Consider the following 20,401-nt stretch of genomic DNA (forward strand, 5'->3'; position numbering starts at 1 on the left):
TCCCCTTCCTTCCACTCCTCTCCTGTTCCCTCTCCAGTTCGAAGAGCAGTCAGGGTTCCCTGCCCTCTAGAAAATCCAAGGTCCTCCCCGCTCCATCCAGGTCTAGGAAGGTGAGCATCCAAACTGGCTAGGTTCCCACAAAGCCAGAACATGAAGTAGGATCAAAACACTGTCAGCTACTCCCGGTTTCCCACAGAAATTGCTCTAGAGAAACCGCTAACCACAGTGGCTCATCATCAGCCTTCCTCTGGTCTGAGCAGTAGACGGCTTGTCTGAAAATGAACTCCTCATCCTCCCAAGTGCTAAAGTGATGGTCCTCTATCAATTCTCTGCCGCTGGTTAATGTCACCTACACTGACAGCTGGGAGTCGGCTAGAGCCCTGCTCCCTACCGTTTCTAGTCTCAGCCGACTTGGCTACGACCTCCCACCTCTTGCTTATCCCTCAGTTTGCACTGTTGACAACTTTGTTCTGCTCTACTTTTCTTTACCCACATTATTTAAAGTTTATGCATGGCTTTAGAACTCACACCGTCTAACGAAGTCTTTCATATAATCTGCCTATATAATTCTTTTCTTGCAACTATCCAATGACTCCAAGCATAAAGTTGAAACGCCTATGAGAGCCTGTCCTGGCGCTTGTCAGCTAGTCCAGGTGTTCTTCACAGCCTCACTGTTCTTACCCTTCACCGCAGTGTCTGGAAAGCACCGGCATGCTCTCTACTGGGTCCCGTTGTTCCATCCTCCCCACCATCACATGAGCTGTTCCTCTTGACTCTCTCTACAAGATCAACCGAGTTATGCCCTTAGCTCTGGATCACAGACTCCTGTTGGGTCTCCGGTCATCAAACTATCATTTGGGCCATTGTACTCCGTGTTTGTGATTATTGTTAAGTGAACTTTTGAAAATTCTGCCTCAGGGAAGGAGAAAATGATGGCTCAGATGGTGTTTTGAGCTGTATAGTGGTTGCTTAAAATTCAAATAGTGATCCCAGCTTCTCTAGGGGGACAGTCCCTTCAGGGCCCTTGAGACCGGATTAGGAGCCCCTTCTCTACTCCAAGGCAGCACTGTTGAGTGTTCTGCACTGGACTCACTTACTCTCCTGGTTCTCTACTCTCACTTGTCTGAACTCCTGCGGTGGACACTATCAATATAACCTTAAGAGGCAAGTATACTCCACTCTCTCCAACACGTGGCCTCTGGCTTTGAACACCGCAGGCTGTCAACACCCGTATTTGAAAGTGGTTGCCATGACTGAATCAGCCACATGAGAGCCACATCCTCACAATTTGAAAATCCCAGAATCCTGAACTGTTGTGCCGTAGACTGGTCATTTAATGATGATTTAACATCCACAAATTCCTGTCACTGCATTAAGAGAGCTTGAAGCAAGCTTAGGAGCTAGATTTAGGAGATTATCTCAAGCCTCCTTTCCTCCACCTTCCACACCAGTGGATTGTTTACCAGAGAAGCCCTCGGGCAAGCAGTAGATAGACAGCCGTCAGATGAAGTCGTTTATAGCCAGGATGTCATAGTGTTCTTTCAGATGCTCTGAACTAAGGTTTGTATAAATGTATGTATATATGTATATATGTATGTATATATAATGATACAGTAAACAGTGACTACCTCCTGAGTTCCAGGCAAAGGGACTAAAGACATTATCTAAATTCCTACCCTGTGAGGTGGGAACTATGATTGTTCTCAATTTCAAAATGAGGTAACTAAGGATCTGAAGCCCCTGTAACTTACGCAGAGCCATACATATCCAATGTGTAATAAAACTTAGATTTGAATAAAATCTGTTTGACTCCCAGGATATAGCACACGTGCACACATTCACACATATTCTGTTCCTGTTGGGAGCAGTGAGATCCCAGATCCTGAATTTCTTGTAATCCCCTGATCTGAGTGCCTACAGCTGCTCTGAGCACCAGACCTTCAGGAGTTCCTGATGGCAGGAGAGTGGCTTCTGGTGGGTTTGGCTGGGGCATGGCTATATCTATATAATCTGCCCCTGAACACAATAAAGGGGGCATTCTTGGGGAATTCAAGGATGACCCGTGTCGCTGTCTCTCTGTCTGTGTGTGTTTGTGTATTTTAACCTCCAGCCCCTTGCCCGAAGCTCGGGAACTGGGTGCCAGTGCACAGAGCACAGACGCGGGGGTGTAGTGCACAGCATGTTCCTCCCTCCCTCCCCCTCCCTTACAGATGTTCATGACCCAGTGAACTGGCTTTCCTCCTACATAGTCTGCTCTATGGCTCACCCTGAACTTACAGCTTGTCCTGTATCTCTTTGATGATCTGAAAAATGAGAGATTTTGCAAACCAAAAGTAGACTGAAATGGTCTCAAGGTTTATCCTAAAGACTACAGGCCGTAGCTGATTAAACCTATACACAGAGATTATTTTTAAACTATGTTTAAAGTGACCATGATCATCTTCTACTCCGTGGGTGGTTTTACGCTCTTAGATTTAGGTAGCAGGGTAGCATGATTCAGAGCTTGAGTCTGAGAGGCAGACAGGAAGATCTCGAGCTTTAACTTCATTGTGGTTGAATCTGACGACCTCGGCCACCTAACACACTCTTTCTATGTTTCCTTATCTGCAAAGAGGAGCTTGGACAACTCCAGCTTTGAGTTGTGTGAGGATTAAACGAACAAATTCCTGTACGAAATTAGGATAGAATCTGGCAGGGGCCAGAGTACTAATAAATGTCATGGGTTGGCTTCTCCTGAGGCTAAAGAGGAAGCCTACAGCTGAACAACTGCTCATCTGTTTGTTTCCTTACTCGGTGCTTAATTTCTTTCTTCATTAAAAATTCACTAATTATCTAATAAGTAGCAGGCACTGTGCTTGATGATACGGCATCCAAAGTGATGATGGGACAACGATGCCTTTTAAAAGACCACAGGGCTCAACAGAAAGATACAAAAATGTGTAAAAATAACTATAGCGGTTGGAGGTGTTGCTTCCTAGGATGTGGGAATCATGGATTCGATCTTTATTCCCACACAAAATGAAATAAAACTTGAAACAAGAACAACAACACAGAATAGATATGCTTAGTGCAGAAGAGGTTCAGATATCGCAGGGAAGAGTTCTACAGACAGAGTCACATCATCAGCTTCCAGGACCAGCTCACAGCTACAGACCAAGTCTGTCCTTTCTGTCTTTATTAACAAATTATTAGAAACATGTTCATGGTTAGGAGTGAGAGATGTGAGAGAGAGAGAGAGGGAGAGAGAGAGAGAAAGAGAGAGAGAGGAGATATTGATTCTAGCCTCATTTCCATATTTGAAGCACTTTTTAAAGTTACATACATTTAAATGAGTGACACTTGTTTCTAATTTGTCAGCATTATTATTACTTTGTTTTTAAAAATAGGCTGTGGTTTACAAATTTTGGTAGCTAGGTAATGTGCTGTTAACCCTCAAATTTTCTTTGCTTTTAAAATTCACTTATTCTTTCAGTCTTTTGAGTATTTGAGCCATATGAAATGTTTACAATATGCCACAGGAGTGTGATGATTTACATTAAATCAGGACTCAAATGGCTCCTGATATTTTGTTACTAATCATGACACTATAAAAATTGTCCTTAGGAGAAAAACCTAGGAAGGATTTTACAGAAGGCCATTACATGTCAGAGAATGTTTTCCTTTCAAAATCAGTGCTCAGAAATATTAGGAAGTACTGGGCTCACAAATCATAACGCAAGCACACTTCAATGTGGTTCTAAGTGAGATGGAACATCTTTATCTTTTTTTGGTTTCCACAAAGGCGGAATGTCCCTGCCTGTGGTTTTCCTGGGTGAGTTGTCACGACAGGCTAACATAAGTGTGTGTGCCATGATACAGTAAGAAAGCCAACTTTGGAAGGAGAGGAATTCCAATAACCTTGTGGAGCCGAGGAAGCCGTGGGTCTGCATTCTGCTATGAATATTTTGAAAATGACTCAATTTTAAAATGAGTGGTATTTTATGGCTGTAACGGCTTGTAAGTCACTCAGGTTCCAAAAGCTACTAATCGCAATTGCTGAGAAGAGCATTAGTGCAGTTTTTGCCCTCCTGCTGGTCCCCAGGCTTGCTGCTCATTCACTTCTAGTCCCTGAGATGCATTAGTGTGAGCTCTGAAGACAGGCAGACGCCTTGAGGGCAGATACGCTAATATAGTTTCAAAGTATCCCTTCCTTTCATCTGCTACCTTACCGAGAAAATGGAGCATGCCCAAAGGTGCTCATGTCTGCTTTTTCAGTCTTTGGAACAGAAGCCTCTGACCCCGAGCTAAGCACATCCCGGATGGGCCAATCACCTTACCTTTAAAATCTATGACCTTAAGCTGAACATGCTCAAAAGTATTCTGTTCACATGGCAAGCCTCAAATTCTTACCCATGTACGTAAGTACAGACTCTTTAAATAACAACCCCATACTTCCTTTGTTAGACAGGAGATGCTGCTTTGTGAAGGAGCCTACATTCTATCGGCAGCAGTAAATCCATGCTCTTCCCGTTTTGACTGCTTGGTCCTGCTTGTTCTTGGCTGAAACTCACCAAGAGACAGCCCACTGTGTTCAGATGTGTTTACAATGTAGCATTTATCTCAGTCAACCTCTACAATGTATTTCACGATATAGTTTTGACTAAACATGCTATGTAGGCAGACTGAATACTTTCTCCATACTTGTTTACCCATTATTCCATTTTATTTATAGCATGTGAATTTTTGGTGAGGGCACAATGAGTGTCTAAAGAACAACCAAGAGTAAACGCAAGTCATGGCTTATTACGTGCTTCAAAAGAGAACTTAAAAAAAGAAAAACAAAAACCAGACAAAACCTATTAACCATGTTCAATCAGAAGTGTTTCAGCTATTTCTGTGACATCCCCCAGGGCAGATGTTACAGAACTCTAAGGCAGTATTATATGTAGAGGTTTACAGGTATTATAAGGTTCTCAAACACCCAGATAATTTCAGAACAACTTCCAACTTCTAAGGTACTTGTATTAGGATAAGGCCTAAGGTGAGCACACTTCATTCTTGGGCTCCTTTCTGCTCATGCAGAGAAGCCCAGCACTCTTGGAGTATGCTTTGGTACTTTGTTACTTACGGTTGAGGGGCAGGCTCGCGTTCGTTGTGCCCAGTTTATTGGCAGCCACACAGGTATAGTTGCCGAAGTGCTCCTGTGTCACATTGGTCACCGTGAGGATGGACCTTGTGCTAAAATTCTGAATGATGATTCCTTGTTGGCCATTGAAGAGCCTGGAGGACAGAATACACTCTAGTAAGTATGGGTCTTGAACATCAGCTTCAAGCTCAGTTTAGGCAGAGTTGCTATGGAAACCTGTAAGCTTCAGTGTCAGCACTTCTACATGGACCTCAGCAACATGGTACTAGCCCTGTTCTGTAACACTTCTGTTACTCTGGTGGATTTGAAAAAGGCAGGCTTAAGAGCTGTCCTTTGCTCTCGTGGATTAGGAAGCCAGACCTTGATCTTCATGTGTACTCTCCCTAGTGTACGAATTAACCCAGCAGAGCAAATGCTTCTCATCTGTCAAAGCCCAGGAAGAAGAAAAAGGACATAGATACAGACACTGGCCCAAAGCTGGGTCAATCATATCTGCATAAGTTGACTGGTTTATAGGAACCTAAGACATTTTAGATGACACTCATGGGTAACTCCTCTGAAATCATATGTTACAACTGTGATAGGATTCAAGTCAAAAGTCAGTGCCATATAGCTGTTGCCATGGACACCAAGGCAGAGATGACTTCCTTCAACCTAGAGAGAGAAGCATAGCAACGCAGAGGGTTTTAGGATTGACTTCTCCTTGATACTGCTACTGACTTCCCGAATGTGTCTTGCCAAACAAAGCATCTCAGGCCCTCATTCAAGTGAGCTGGCCCAGCTCCATGGTTTAGTAACAGGTAGCATCTCTCCATTTCTGCTTCTTCCTGATTTAACCCTTGGCGCTCAGCTCCTACTGTTCCTGTTGCTCAGACCTCATGTCATCTGGTCTGTGTTCTTCTATTGTTTCTTACAGTACTCTCTTCCCTGTGCAACCTACTATCTCATTGCTCTTCAGTTGGCACATACATGAGGTTTCCTGGACAGACTGAATTTTTTTTGAAGCTCCTAAAAAAAAAAAGTCCAGAGTACAGGGGCATGCTTTGTATGACATTGGAATTGTGTGCCATTCACAGTGGTGTCCCAAGTACATGCATATATAGGTCAATGGAGTCAAGGTACATGAGAGGAAGCCAAATGGAAGACGTTTTCTTTATAAATATAGGTTCTGCCTCAATGAAGATAAAACCAGGTTTTACCTTTTGTTTGGCTAATCTCAGACTTATGTAAAAGAGATGCAGAAATACAGGGTGGGTAAATTCCCCCTGCAAATGGCCAGGTAGATTTTCCTCTCATGTATGTTTCTGTACCATACATGCCTGATCATGAAGAAGCTCATACATGGCCTCCATGGAATATGCACTGACCTATGCTCTCTAGCTCACACTGAATCATTACAAACCATTCTACTTGTAATAAAAATCAGAAGTAGCAAGATATGATTACTCTGGGCATTACTTCAATTTCCTTAGTGGTTGAATTTGACTTATTCAAAATGTAAACTTTAAACATATTAATAAAACTTTAGTAGAATAAAGATTAAACAAAACTTAAACTTGAGCAGTAATAATGATTCCCAATTTTAAATAAGAATATAGGATGAAAATCAAAACGAAAATGTGTGATAAATTCTTAGTGCCTTATTATAAGCTTTCATGCCGCACATTAATAATCTTAAACCAATGGATTAATTAATTAGGTAATATAATTTTTTTTCAAAGATCGTTTACTTACTATGTATACAGTGTTCTGCTTGAGTGCCAGAAGAGGGCACCAGATCTTGTTACAGATGATTGTGAGCCACCATGTGGTTGCTGGGAATTGAGGACCTTTGGGAAGAGCAGGCAATGCTCTTAACCTCTGAGCTATCTCTACAGCCCTAATTAATATAATTTGATGCCTGAGATTGAACCCAGGGCTAAGTGAACACTCTACCAACTGGGAAAAATCTACATGCATCCCTTTAAATTCTTTATTTGAAAATGATTGTATATAATACACGTTCAGATCAGTTTCATTTCCCTGCCTGCATTGGTAATGGGGTTTATGGCACTGTGGCCATGTCTGTTATAGATACATTTTCCGAGGGCTTTGAAATTTCCTGGATTTCGGAATTCCCAATGTGCCCCAAACCAGAACTGTCTTGTTGCTACAGAACTGAGAAGAAATGAACTAGAATCTTCTGCTTGAACTCTGAGATGTTCTCAAGGGAGCGCATTCAGAAGCGCTCTTGCTTGTCTTTGCCATGGCTCTCTCTCTGGGTGCCTAGCTTTCAGTTTCCTGCTCTACAGATGTCGCTGAGTCATGCACCAGTATGCCCACACTCTGTGCAGCCCTGCTAGAACATCCCAGCAGTAGCATCTGCACCATTACCACAGCAGCACTGGAGAGCACCAGCCCACCAGCCGGGAGATGATGAGGATGCTGAGAGAGAAGCGTCTTCCCTCAGGACTGTCTCTGGGGGAAGCTGCTTTCCTGAAATTAATGAAGTCTATAGCTAACTTCCTTCTACAGCTGGAAGTTGCAGAACTGTTGATCCCGTAAACACCCTTTAAGACATGCTCCTCCCCTGGAGTGCTTTGCAAAGCTGTCTTTGAGACAGTGTAACTACCGAAGTGGTTTATGTGTCCAGAGGATGTGCCTCTGTGATTTTATCACAGGGATCTTGGCCTGAGAGTTTTATCAAATAGTCAATCAATTATGAAAACATTTGCTAAGTCATTATGGATGAGGGGGGGTTCTATGTCAAGGGGTCAGAAACTAGATTATCATAAAGTCTGGCTTTCTAAAGGCTGAAACCAAGGAGAAGAAGCAGCTCTGCCACAGATGAACCCTACCCTAGGCACTGAAGGCCAACTAAGAGCCCGCTTAAAAGCTCTAGCATGTATGACATTAATGTGATCAAAACCAAATAGTGAATATTTTGATTGCTGACTTATTTTTCTTTTTGAAAATTTATTTCAAGATGATTATCTGTAACTATATATTTTTTTTTTTATGAAGAGACTTTCTTGGGTGAGAACCTAAGGACATTGGTTTGGCACTGCTTGAGAATGCAAACCTGGGTTTGATCCCCAGCATTTTATAAGAGGGGTGTGACAGCAGACACTTCTAATTAGGAGGTGGAGACAGGGCAAGCCCTCTGAAGCTTCAAGGTCATCCTTAGTCACGTAGGAAGGTGGTACCCAGCCCAGCCAGGTGAGGTCCTTCAGATAAAGAGACAGAGTCAGGTGGTGGTGGCGCACACCTTTAATCCCAGCACTTGGGAGGTGGAAGCAGATGGATCTCAATGAGTCTGGGGCCAGCGTGATCTACAGAGTGAGTTCCAGGACAGCTAGGACTGTTATACAGAGAAACCTTGGGTAAAGCCAAAAGAATAAAAAGAAATGAGATAGCAATAGAAATATAGATAAACATTCTCTTATATTGTTTTATACTGCCTGGTGGTTTCTTGTACCCTTTCTCTACCAGGAAGAGACTCTCTGCTGAAGTAGGAGTTAACATCATGCACCAGGATTCCTGCTCCTGACAAGAACAGCCAGAGCATGTGGTACTTACAGGGAAGTACCTCTCCATTTATCCCTGTTGATGTTCACCAGGAGAACTTGGGTATAAGATCCTTCAACTACTCAGACCCTGCTGTCCTCCACTCCTGGTACCAGGCGAAGTTAGCTTCAAATTGAGGGCCATGGCTCTGACTCCCTGTCTTTTGCCAATACCTAATAAATCTGGGAGCTGCAGGCTGTTTGCTTTGCCAGCATCTTCTGTGGGCTACTGAGAACACAGCCCCACAAGGAATCACTGTATTAGAGCAGAGTCCTGTAGTTTCCAGCGCCTGGGGTAACACATGGAAACCAGGGGCACTTAGCCACCAAGTGATCACAAATTATGATCATTACCTCCTTTGGGCTATAGCTATCTAAGGTGACCAGGAGAGCCAGTAGCAACGTCACCAGAGAAAATGCAACAGCAGTGTCAGCATCAACGGCTAAGATTGCAAACAGAACTAGGGCAGTGGCATTGTGCCTCACTCCACTTTGGGGACTATTGCCTGCTCTTTCTTTCCAGGCCAGAATTAACAATAAATGCCATTGGCCCAGAGTCATGACTGTATGTCTATTCTCACCATGCATGGGAATGCTTCACATATATGTGGATGTGGTCATTGCTCTCAATAGATAACCGAAAATCTCCAGTATTTGTACATGAACGTGCGGTGTCAAGATATTCATCCAGTGAAAACTTGCTGAGAATATGAATGGATGTTCTTGGCAACTGTGGGAGATAGGTGCTATTAGTCCTAGTTTAGAGAAGAGGAAACAGAAGTTTAGAGGGATGAAGCTAATTCATCTTCTACCAATGTTTAAATCAGGCTCTCCTCTGACTGTAGATGCACACCCATCACAACAGTTAGTGTTGACCTCTTCAAGCAGAAACTGGGTGTTGTGTTCGAGTCCAGGAAACAGATGCTGCAGGAAAGCTGAGTTGGGCCATGAAACAAAACAGCGGAGTGAAAGAGTGAGCTGGGCTCTCTCCAGGCGGAGAGTCTAATGGGGCAGAAAGTCCCTGCACAGCAAGCTTTGATTCTGGGGGCTTCCTGGATATCTTTCTGGGCCTCATGACAAATTCTGGGACTTAGTTCTGCCGTGAGTGAGGCGCTGCCACTGGCCTCCCCTGGAGTTAGTCTCTCAGGCTGCCCATAGCTTGGAGCTACAAATGCTCTCTTTCTCCCTCAGGGAGCCGTGCCCCAACACGCACCCCACTGACAGGAGTGACTGCTTGTGGTATAATCTGTATAATATGGGAGGGGATAATATCTCCTTGTGCAACGTGGTCAAGAATGGCAGCAAATCAGTCATGGAGCAAAAATGTGACTTCTTTAGTTATTAAACTGTCTCCAGAGTTCAAGTTCTGTAGAGTTGTGGTGTTGCTGAGCTCAAACCCGACCTGGCTGTTTCAGCAGCTGAACGTCAGTCACGTCTCCTCATGTGGATTTAGCTGCACATCTTCAGGCATTTTTCTGCGTACTTTGGATTCCTGTCCATCTTGCCTGTGAGTATGAAGCTGTTTAGTGAAAACATTTCTCAGTGCCTTTGTTGTTTATTGTACCCTAAGCACGTTGTAGAATAGTGTTGGCCAGTTAAAGCATGGCACACAGTGATTGTCACAGGCTTGGCTACATAAATTAGGCCGTTTACATCCTTATAAATCTCTATGCTTTCATCTGTGAAATGGGAGAAACTAGCCCAGGAGCCAACCATGGGTGTAAAAGTTGTTTTTAAATTGCGATGTGTACTCAAACGTGTACCTCAAATGTAGAAGACCAGAGTAGGAAGGACATGGGAAACCACTGTTCAGTGTTCCTTTGAAAGGACACATCGCTTCTCAGATCACAGCCATATATTCAATATTGAATATACAGGAAATTGGTTTTAAATATTTAAATTATTTTTAAAGCCAGGTAAGCGACGGGAAATATCACAGCCTTGTGACTTCAAGACATGCCAAACTCAGTATCAGTCATGTGCCCATTATCAATCTCATCCAGGCTTTTTGGGGGATCCCCAGGGCAGGTGAAAGAAACCAAAAGTGAAAAGAAGAAGGAGTGAGAGCGGCAAGAAACCAGTGAGGAAGGGAGTTCCATGGCCTGTTGCTGCAGCCACCTTTTACTTTACTGTGAGTCTTGACACTTGAGGCTGGAGAAGAGTAAGGTAGCGTTTATTCCTGGGAGCATTCTGGAGACTATTATGCATCACTGTCTGAGCCCTAAGGGATATCTATCTTTAGTTGTGCATCTGAATAAATTAATATTATTATAATACATTAGGATACTTTAATGATTTTAGACTTTATTAAGCTATTTAAAATGTATGCCTTGTTTACTCTATCAATTTTAATGAAATTAATAAATTTAGATCAGGGACTTTTGGGCTGCCTTATGAGGGACAGTTTGACTTACTTTGGGGGGGACCTTGAAGCCCCACATGGAATAAACAAAGGCTACAGTGCAGGGCCACCTCTCGCGAATAACAGTGGGTCCTATACCCTTGACAACCTCGGCAATGACTGAATCTCTTCATTCTGCTTGAACTGTTTTCTTTTTTATTCATTTTTGTTGAGTTCTACACTTTTCTCTGCTCCCCTCCCTGCCTCTCCTCTTTCCCCTTCAACCCCCTCCAAGGTCCTCATGTTCCAAATTTACTCAGGAGATGTTGTCTTTTTCTACTCCCATGTAGATTAGATCTATGTAAGTCACTGCCAGGAACTGCCACCAGCATCATCTCCCTGGCCATGTGAATGTGTGTGTGCATGTGTGTGAGTGTGCGTGTCTCTGTGCATTTATCTGTATCTCTGTGTGTGTGTGATTGTGCATGTCTGCATGTGCGTATCTCTGTGTGTAATGTACCTGTGTGTATGTATCTATATATGTGTATGTTCATGTGTGTCTGTTTGAGTGTGCGATTGCTTGTGTGCCTTTGTGCATTTGTGTGTGGTTGTGCATGTATGTACATGTGAGTGCATATGTGTATGTGTGTGTGTGACTGTGAGTGTGTGTATGCATGTGTATCTATGTGTCTTGCATGTAAGCATCTATGTGTTAGTGCATATGTGCATGTCTCCTTGAGTGTATATGTATATGCATGTGCATATTGTAAGCGTGTGCATGTGTGTATATATACATGTGTCTATATATGCATGTATGTGTGTGTATGTATATCTCAATGAAAATTTATCTTTGACAGCCTTGGTGTAAGAGGCATGGACATTTGTAAACATTTTCTTAATTACAAGTAAAATCTTGTGTAGATTATTTCTGAATGTTTATAGAAGGGTCACAGATGAAAGATTTCTGAGAACCAAAGAGCTTGCAAGAACTATTCCATGCTGGTGGAGTCTCTGACAGAAACTTCCTCCTGGATAAGATCCTGGGGGCTCAAAAGAAACTCTGAAACCTGATATATCTGTCCCTATGGAATGTATACCTAATCCCATTTTGTTTTTGGGTCCTTCACTACAGTTTTTGGGAGTTATTAGTGAGTGTTTCTATGAGACATCTTTTGTTCTGCAAATCAGTAACCAACCTGAAATGTTATTTCTCTTGGAGTTTTGTCTTTCCAAACTATTTCTGATAGACTGTGGAGCCATCCTGAGTGTCAGAGTAACGGGGTTGACCCCATGGACCCTGCCTGAAGATTAGTGAGACCCAAGCTCTGCTACCAACTGCCCCAACTTGTGCAGACAACTAGGAAATGCTTTGCTTTCTGCAAGCAGAAGGAAGGGCATGGGCACCTGTCAGCACTCTCTCTTAGGAGCCAGAGTCTATCGGCAGCTCAGAGTGCCCCCTCCATACAGCAATGGGTGAGCTTCACTCTGAGGAGGTGAACATCTGAACAGCCCAGGCTATTAGGGCAGATCACCTATGTGCAGAGAGGTACTGTAAGCAGATCTTTGACTCTCCTGAGTTCCACATAGAAACTACCTTATGGTCGTTTGAGAGGACATTATTGTAGCACTGGTTGGGAGTTTGGGTGTTTCTTCAGCTATAACTCAAACATGATAGGTGTGCACTACCTTCTGAACTGACTGTGTTTCTACCTTTCATATGTGCATCTGATTGTGACATTTTCTACAGGGGTGTGAGTTTTGGAAACGTTGGTAGGACTGAAGCTTCCTGCCTGCATTGACTACATCCCATTGCTGCCTTCACTACAGGCTCCAAAGGTCCCCCAGGATCACGGGAGCCTTTTGGCTATGTTAAAGGATTTGGGAGGGGGCATGACTCCAGAGCATTATAGGCGATTGGAAATGAGGTGAGCACTGACCAGAGCCCATTTTTGGAGGACAAGTGATTCTTACTGTTAGCTTTTCTGAGTTTGAAAGACAGGTAAGACAATCTTAATCAGCGTTAAACTGCCTTTTATGGAGAACAGGAGGCTCGGGGCTCTGGCAGAGATGTCTTAATGGAAGGAAGAATTGAGGCTCCATTTACTACAGATGTTGACAAGATTGCCTCATGCTCATGGATATTTCTTGGGCAACCAAATGAGATTGAATCTGAGCAGAGGGCTTTGTGACTTTCAGAAATCAGAGCAGTACTCTCCACGATAGCAGTCACACAGATCACCACAACTGAACCTTCCAACTTGGGTTTCCAGAACCATACACAGGCTATCTCGGAGAATGCACAAGCTCAGAGAGCGGAACTAGGGGAACTGCACACCGGTGTATCTAACCCTGTTTAATCATGTTTAAGCCATGGAGGCTCCTAGAAAGTCATTGAGATGAAGATTTAGAATTGTGGACAGCGTAAGTTAATTAGAGAAATGATTGAGAAACTTAAACTCTCCCTATTACAAGACATGTATAACAAAACATTTCCAAACAGTGAGGCAAAAACATGGTTGCTTAGAGCGAAGCATGCTGGACAGCCTTCATGATTGAGATAAATCTTCTGTTGGGATGGGAGGCTGCCTTCAGCCTATCAGCTTCTGATTCTGATTTCAAAAGCAGAAGATAAGGAAACAGCTAAGGGGTAAAGCGCTTGCTGGTCATTAGGGTCCATGTTTACTCCCCCAGGAAAAGTCGGGGTGGTGGGAAATGCTTATAATCTCGGAATTGGGAAGACAGGAGTAGGAGGCACCTACCAGCCAGCCAATATGGCGAATTCTGGTTAGGTGAGAGGCTATGTCCCAGAGACAAGGTGGAGAGATCTCACTGCCTCTTCTGTGGAAAGGGAATGGACCTGGGTATGGATATTTGACCTCCACATGTACATCTAGGGGTAAGCACACTAATCACACATGAACATGCATTCAGTGTTCACGTGCAAATACAATAAAGCCCAGACAACTGTTTGCATCACATTCATGCTCATTCATTGTGACCATATGCAAGTTCTTGTGTGGTTTCATGGATTTCCTTTACAGATGTCAGCTGAATAGTTATGATTGTGATATGTGTGTGTATCCTCATACACCTGCACCCTCGCATCTTATCAATCCACTGCGTCCGGGGGTCACGGTGCCCGACTTACACACAGTGCTTCAATAGAATGGCAGAGAGTATTAAGTTTAATATTTAGACTTAAAAATGGCAGCTTCACAAAGTTCCACTTACCATTTTTCTTGGTTATATTCTTTAGATTTGGAGGAAAATACAAATCTATAGAGATAATACACACTCCATTCCGTATTGTAGCCTTCAGTTAACCCACCGCAGTCTTCACTTCTGGCTTGGTAAGAGCTACTGAAGAGTTTTGAGTGAATCTACTACTGGGAAATAAAGTGAAATCTCTTGGCTCATATCTTTCCTTGCTCAATAGCTCCTGCCAAGATTTCTGGGACATCCCTAGGGCACAGCCATACCAAGCAGAAGTTAAAGAGTGGTGTTAAACCCCTTGCTTAGCTCTCTGTTTGCATGCACGACTTCTCCTCTACAGGCCTGACAACAAGAGATTATTAACACACAAGCCTATAAAACAAAACATTAAACTTTCACGTGGTGGAGTAAGGCAGGAATAAGACTTATTAAGGAAGCAGAGTACAGACTGCAACCCCTATTGCTTTTGAAGTGTCCTTGTGTAATCCATGCCCAGGCCCTTGAGAGGCATGCTGCCTCTCAAGTAAACATGGTTTCTAGGAAGAGACAGACAGAGCAGGGAGAGGTATCAGCAGTGGGACATCTGCAAGCATCTCTGAGATCACAAGAGGCAATGTGGACGTTTCTCCTGGAAAGCTATTAGCTCCTCAGCCCCCGCGAGAGCCCTCCATCCTGCTTGCCCATAGGGGATGCTGAGGTTCAGTCAAGCAAGTTGCAGAAATTGCTGAGAGTTAGTATTGGCACACAAACATTAGCACAAAGTGCTTGAAACACAGTGATGCTCACAAGGCCCTTACTTCTTCTCTCCTTTGTACCATTCGAAGGCTGGTGGCGGCACACCTGCACCCTCGCATCTTATCAATCCACTGCGTCCGGGGGTCACGGTGCCAGACTTAATTTCCTGAATCGTAGGCGCAACTGAAAAAGAAACAAAAACACCTTGGTGGGTAAAGAGAAGTAATCGTCGGCAGAGATGGCACAGACACACACACACACACACACACACACAGGCACAGGGACATGCACACGCATGCGCGTGATTCAATGCCTTTTATATTCAAAACAATCTCATGCCTGGCAGTCCAGTGCATACAAGCCCCTGTATTTTATGCTTCAAACACCAGACCAGTCATTTTCGGCTCCATTTTTTAAGCTGGACAATAGATGAATGCTCTCGCGGAGTACAGAGTAAATGCAATACATTTTGGCTGGGTTTCTATTGGAAAAATAGCACAGTGAGACGACCACCTCATCTGTATCCTGGTCAAACCGCACTCCATCTAATCCTCCTTTATTGAACGATCACAGGCAGCTGGCACTTGCCGGCTGCTTCAGGTTCTTGATTTCCTCACATAACACTCTGAGCTTGGAAGACATTATTCCCATTTTACCTACATGAAAACCTAAGTGCAGAGACATTAAACATTGAATGAGGGCGAAACAGCTACTCCCGATGCACAGTTTGAAGTCAACCGTGGTGACTTTCGTGATGAGTGACTCTGTGATGTTGTCTTGTGTCTCCCTATACTCTCCATTTCCAAAGCTCTGGAGTCCGTTCTGGATGCCGTGTCCTCCCTACTCTTCCCTGTGGCTCCAGCTAAAGCAACCTTTCTTTGCACTGAGTGATTTATTGGAATTTCTCAAACCACGGACTTTAGTAGCCGAATGGGTAGTGAGCCTTCAACATGTGGCAGACAGTTCTCAAAGAGCAACAAAGTCAAATTCTTCACACAACTATGCATGAGTCATAGATAGGGTGGGTAAGTCAGAATGAGACTACAAAGAGCAAATGCCACAGCTAAACAGCTTAGATAAAATGCAAAGCGTTAGGAAGTAGCAAATGGACTGTGGTGTGTGTCATGCATTAGTAGCACACATGCTACCATTCTGTGGGCCCTGAGTTCACAGCAGCATCACCAGAAAGATATCAAGGAAGGCAGCACAGTTTCATCTAGGCATCTCAGGTGTTCTTTCTGGTGTGTGTGATTGCAGAAACTGTGAGTCCTCCCTGAGAAGGAAGGATCTTGAAACAGTAGATGGGGATGTGTGTGCTGCTTTGTGGATATCTGAAGAAAGTCTCCCAGGTAAAGAGAATAGCTAAGCCATGAGACCCTGAAGCCACAGTAATTCTCATCTTGGTGAAACAGAGAGGGGATAGGGTCAAAATGGGTGCAGGATGGAGGCCAGGAAGGACCCTACGGGGATCTAAAGAAATGGCGCACCGTAACACAGGGATATCACCTGACTTGTGCCTCACAAGGGTCATAGGCTGCTGTGATGAGGAAAGGCCTGTCTGAGGTCAGAAGAGACGAGAAGGGAAGCTCTGGGGACGGCTGTGAGGGGGGCACGCTGTGCTGACACACAAGGATGGGAAAATAGGTTTTGTGCACATTTGCTGGGTTCCACTGAGAAGTTGGGGCCAACAGAACTTCTTGACAGAAGAAAATAAGACGTGAAGACACCAGGAGGCAGGGGTGATTGGCTTAGAACACTGGAGGATTTTCCATTATAGCTTCTTGGTGTGATGGGAATGGTCAGGAAGAAGATGATGTCCACATGGTATGATGGAAAAGTCAGGCAGAAGGGGATATCCATGTGGTATGATGGGAACAGTCAGGAAGATGAGGATATTCATGCAGTGTGATGGGAATGGTCAGGAAGAAGAGGATGTCCACGCAGTATGATGAAAAAGTCAGGCAGAAGGGGATATCCATGCAGTATGATGGAAATAGTAAGGAAGAAGAGGCTTAGGGGGGATCTTAAGAGTTGAATGAAAATATCTTTTCATGAGTATTGCACTTAGAGCAAGGTTTAGATATAACAGATTCTAAATGACACCACACAGAAGAGTCCCTACAATTAGAAACTAGATGTACAAGTAACTTAAAAGTATGTCCTGGGTAAGTGTGTACTAGTGATACATTTGAGGTTTCTGTAGAAAGCAATAAAATCTGGAGACTTTAATGTTTGATTCCAGAATCTTGTGACTATGGAAACAGTAAGCACTCTTACAAGAGAATGTTGTCTATCCTTTAAAAATATCTGCTAAATTCACCATTTTCTGTTTCTGGTACTTCATTTTGAAAGAATAACACCTCTATTATCTGCAGTAATTTTATTCTCAATAGTAAAGTTTAAGTTATACTCTAAGGAAAAAAAGTAAGGTAATAATTTTAATTGCTTTAATAACAGTGAAAATAATGAAAGAATGTTTATCAGAAATGTTTGAATGAGAAAATAATATGAAATAATATATGTGTGCATGTAATTAAAGATATGAATGTACATGTAGAGGCAGGCACACAATATAAGGAACAATTAAATAATCCATCACTTTTATTTTGAGTAGAGATGGAGAACGCAGCTGAAGACAAACGAGGCCCCTCCCACAGCATCAGTAGCTCTGTGCCTGCCTGCTTGAGAGAGGTGGAGGTAAGGCATCTTGCCGAGCTGCTTTTCTGAGCCTCTCGTCATCATGATAACAGGCTATAGTCTCTTATGATTTCCAACTATCACTGAAGACAAAATCACCATATTCAGAAGTGAACAGAAGCTTCTGCTGATGGTAGGGTTAGGGAAATTAGTCTCCCATTTGTCAAGGGGGCCATGACTCATTACAAACAAATGCATGAAATCCCAAACATTGCCTGAAAACCCAGGCGTAATGAACCAAAATAAGAACCTAATTCACCATTAAAAGGCTTTTTATACAGTCCAGTGTGCAGATGGCTGGGCACTGGGTGCTTGTCAGTCAACGTTAAAGAGACAGTACCCTATCTGGGATCGTGTAGACATCTCTGCAAAGACACTCACCATGGCACGAAAATGCATCAATAATGAATAGAAATATACATTAGAAAATGTCCCAAGTACTTATCGTGTGGTTGAGAGAATCAGAACTGAGGGCTGTGGGGTTCTACATGTGCAGAGAGCTTCTCATGGGCATTTTGTTTCATGCCTACAGATATAAAGTGAGCTAAAGTCTCTATTGATTTTTCTTAGAAAAATGAAAATTCATATTATATTTTAGTGCTATTGTGCATCTTTTGCAAACACTTTGTGGGGAACATGATTCACCTAATTATTCATTTTCCCATAATTATTAAATTAAATTAACTTCTTAAAACATATAATAAATATATAAAATAAATATATAATAAATATAAAAAACTGAATGATAAAAGTCCCTTTGTACAGCTGGACACAAACTCCAATGCACATGAAAGCAGTTTGAAGGAAGCTCTTTTATAAGGATCAATGGCCAAGCTCATTACTTGTGTGGGAGGAGTTGAGTGTAGAATCAAACTTTGGGAAAAGTAGCCACGAGTGGGGTCTACACGTAAGTGAAACAGGTCAAAGCCCAGAGGATGGTCAATGACTTCCAGGGGACATTTGAGAGGACATGGTGTGCATGCTTCTGTGATCTGTGTCTTGAAGCATGTGATAGACCAGCATAGCAGCTTTGGATGCTGTACTGTGGAGACGAGCCTTGGCAGATGTTTGAGCAGAAAAGCGGCATTTGCTTAGATCCATGCAGTCATGGGCTGATGGCTGGAACAGCGAGCCAAGGGAAAGGAACAGAACAGGCAGACTTGTTGGGAGCTGCCCTGAAACCCCTCAGAAGGACAAGAAAGCCATGGGTCTTAGAGAAGGTAGGATTTGTGAAAAACAGTTCAATAGATCATTGGCCATAGGTGGACCTAACTAGTTGGCCGGTAGCAGCTAGGTGATTTAGGGAAAGTCCAGGTTCACAGTGCTTCCAACCCCAGGAGTTTGTTTAGTCTACCCCAGAAATTTCTGGGGAAGCAAAGACTGTACCCCCATAGTGTTTCTCAGGGGTCACACTGGCAACACAAGTGTGATGGTCATAGCATTCCAGAAGGACTTGTATGGGCTACTTGTGGGCTTGTGATTTCTTAAGACATATTCTGGTCTGTTGGACCTATACCGTGCCATGGGTCACTGGAACCATAACTTGTAGCAGAATTGCCTTCCACAGGCTTTGACGTGCTTAGGAGCCAAAGTAATTTAGTGACTTTGAGTAAAGAAGTTGCAACTATTTGCATTGAGGGGGTAGGGTTACCCACTTGCTCAATAAACCTTATGCCCAATTGAATTTTCAACTGAACCTGTAACAGATGAAATCATAAATATGTTGGGCCAACTTGTGCAAAATAGCAATTCTGTAGAAAAATGTTCTAAGTTTAAGAAAACGGATTAGTCTCTGCTCTGGAAAATGATTAAACGGGGTGCCCATTCTGTGAGTCTCTTTCTGTGCCAGCCATGAATACAGTGTCTAAAGAGGGGACACACGTATTGTCAAGTGCTTGTGTTTGAAAACCATTCTTCTTTTCACAGAAACTCTTTGGACCCATTCAAATGTAACATTTCTAAGACACTAAAGTGGCAAAGAAAGCCAGTGCTTGAGCCCTCAAATGTTATGAGCACAATGGTGTTCCTTGTGACTGCTTTGGGCACATTTGAGCACAATGCTCTTTGCCAAGTCTTACGTGCCTGTAAGCTGGAGCAGAAGCACAGAGAAAAACAACCAATTTCAGAACAATGTCATCAGACAGATGTTAGGTACGCGCTAAGAGCAGATGCTGGGAAAGCCAGCACAAAAGTCAACCAGGGGCCGTTCAACACTTGTATGATTAGATGTTCCACAAAGAGGAGTCTTTCCTTTTCATTGTCTCCGCGGGGTTAATTCCTTGTGTTGTGGAGCCAGTCACTTCAAAAAGACGATAATGAAAGGTTCTTCATGAAAACTCCAGGCTGTGCAGGTGCAGAAAGCAGCAATGCTCTACTTGGCACCCAAAAGCCTAATCAGACTCATTTGCCTAGTGACGTGACAACAGCCCAAAGGCCTCCTTGTCTTTTGCCATCCTCAGTTGGTGACCCGGCTACTTATAGCCTTGCCATCAGAAACACATGCATGCCAAATCATCACTTCGATAGATTTCCTAAGCCAAGGTATGATGTGGGAGTGTCATATATCAATCTGTTGATTTCATTGGCTGAGCAATAAAGAAACTGCTTGGCTTAGCTTAGAGCATAGATGGGAGGAGGAAACAGAATAGAATTCTGGGCGGAAGAGGAAGTGAGGTCAGACTCTGCTCTGCTTCCGGAGAGACGGGACAGCTCTGCTGGAGCAGAGACGCCATGCTCAGCTCTCCC

At 43.4% G+C, this 20,401-nt stretch overlaps 1 protein-coding gene across 1 annotated transcript in view; it reads right to left on the reverse strand.

Moving 5' to 3' along the window:
* Negr1 (neuronal growth regulator 1) overlaps nt 1-20,401 on the reverse strand; it is a 661,063-nt gene that overhangs the window by 124,673 nt on the left and 515,989 nt on the right. Inside the window, exons 5-6 of the mRNA XM_050149512.1 lie at nt 15,022-15,142; nt 5,108-5,259 (exon numbers count right to left, since the gene is read on the reverse strand). Coding sequence (XP_050005469.1) covers nt 5,108-5,259; nt 15,022-15,142 — 273 coding nt within the window. The remainder of the gene's footprint in view (nt 1-5,107; nt 5,260-15,021; nt 15,143-20,401) is intronic.

This window comes from Alexandromys fortis, unplaced genomic scaffold (assembly GCF_014885135.2).
Source record: "Alexandromys fortis isolate MF-2015 unplaced genomic scaffold, M_Fortis_MF-2015_v1.1 scaffold_68, whole genome shotgun sequence".
Classification (NCBI taxonomy): Eukaryota; Metazoa; Chordata; class Mammalia; order Rodentia; family Cricetidae; genus Alexandromys; species Alexandromys fortis.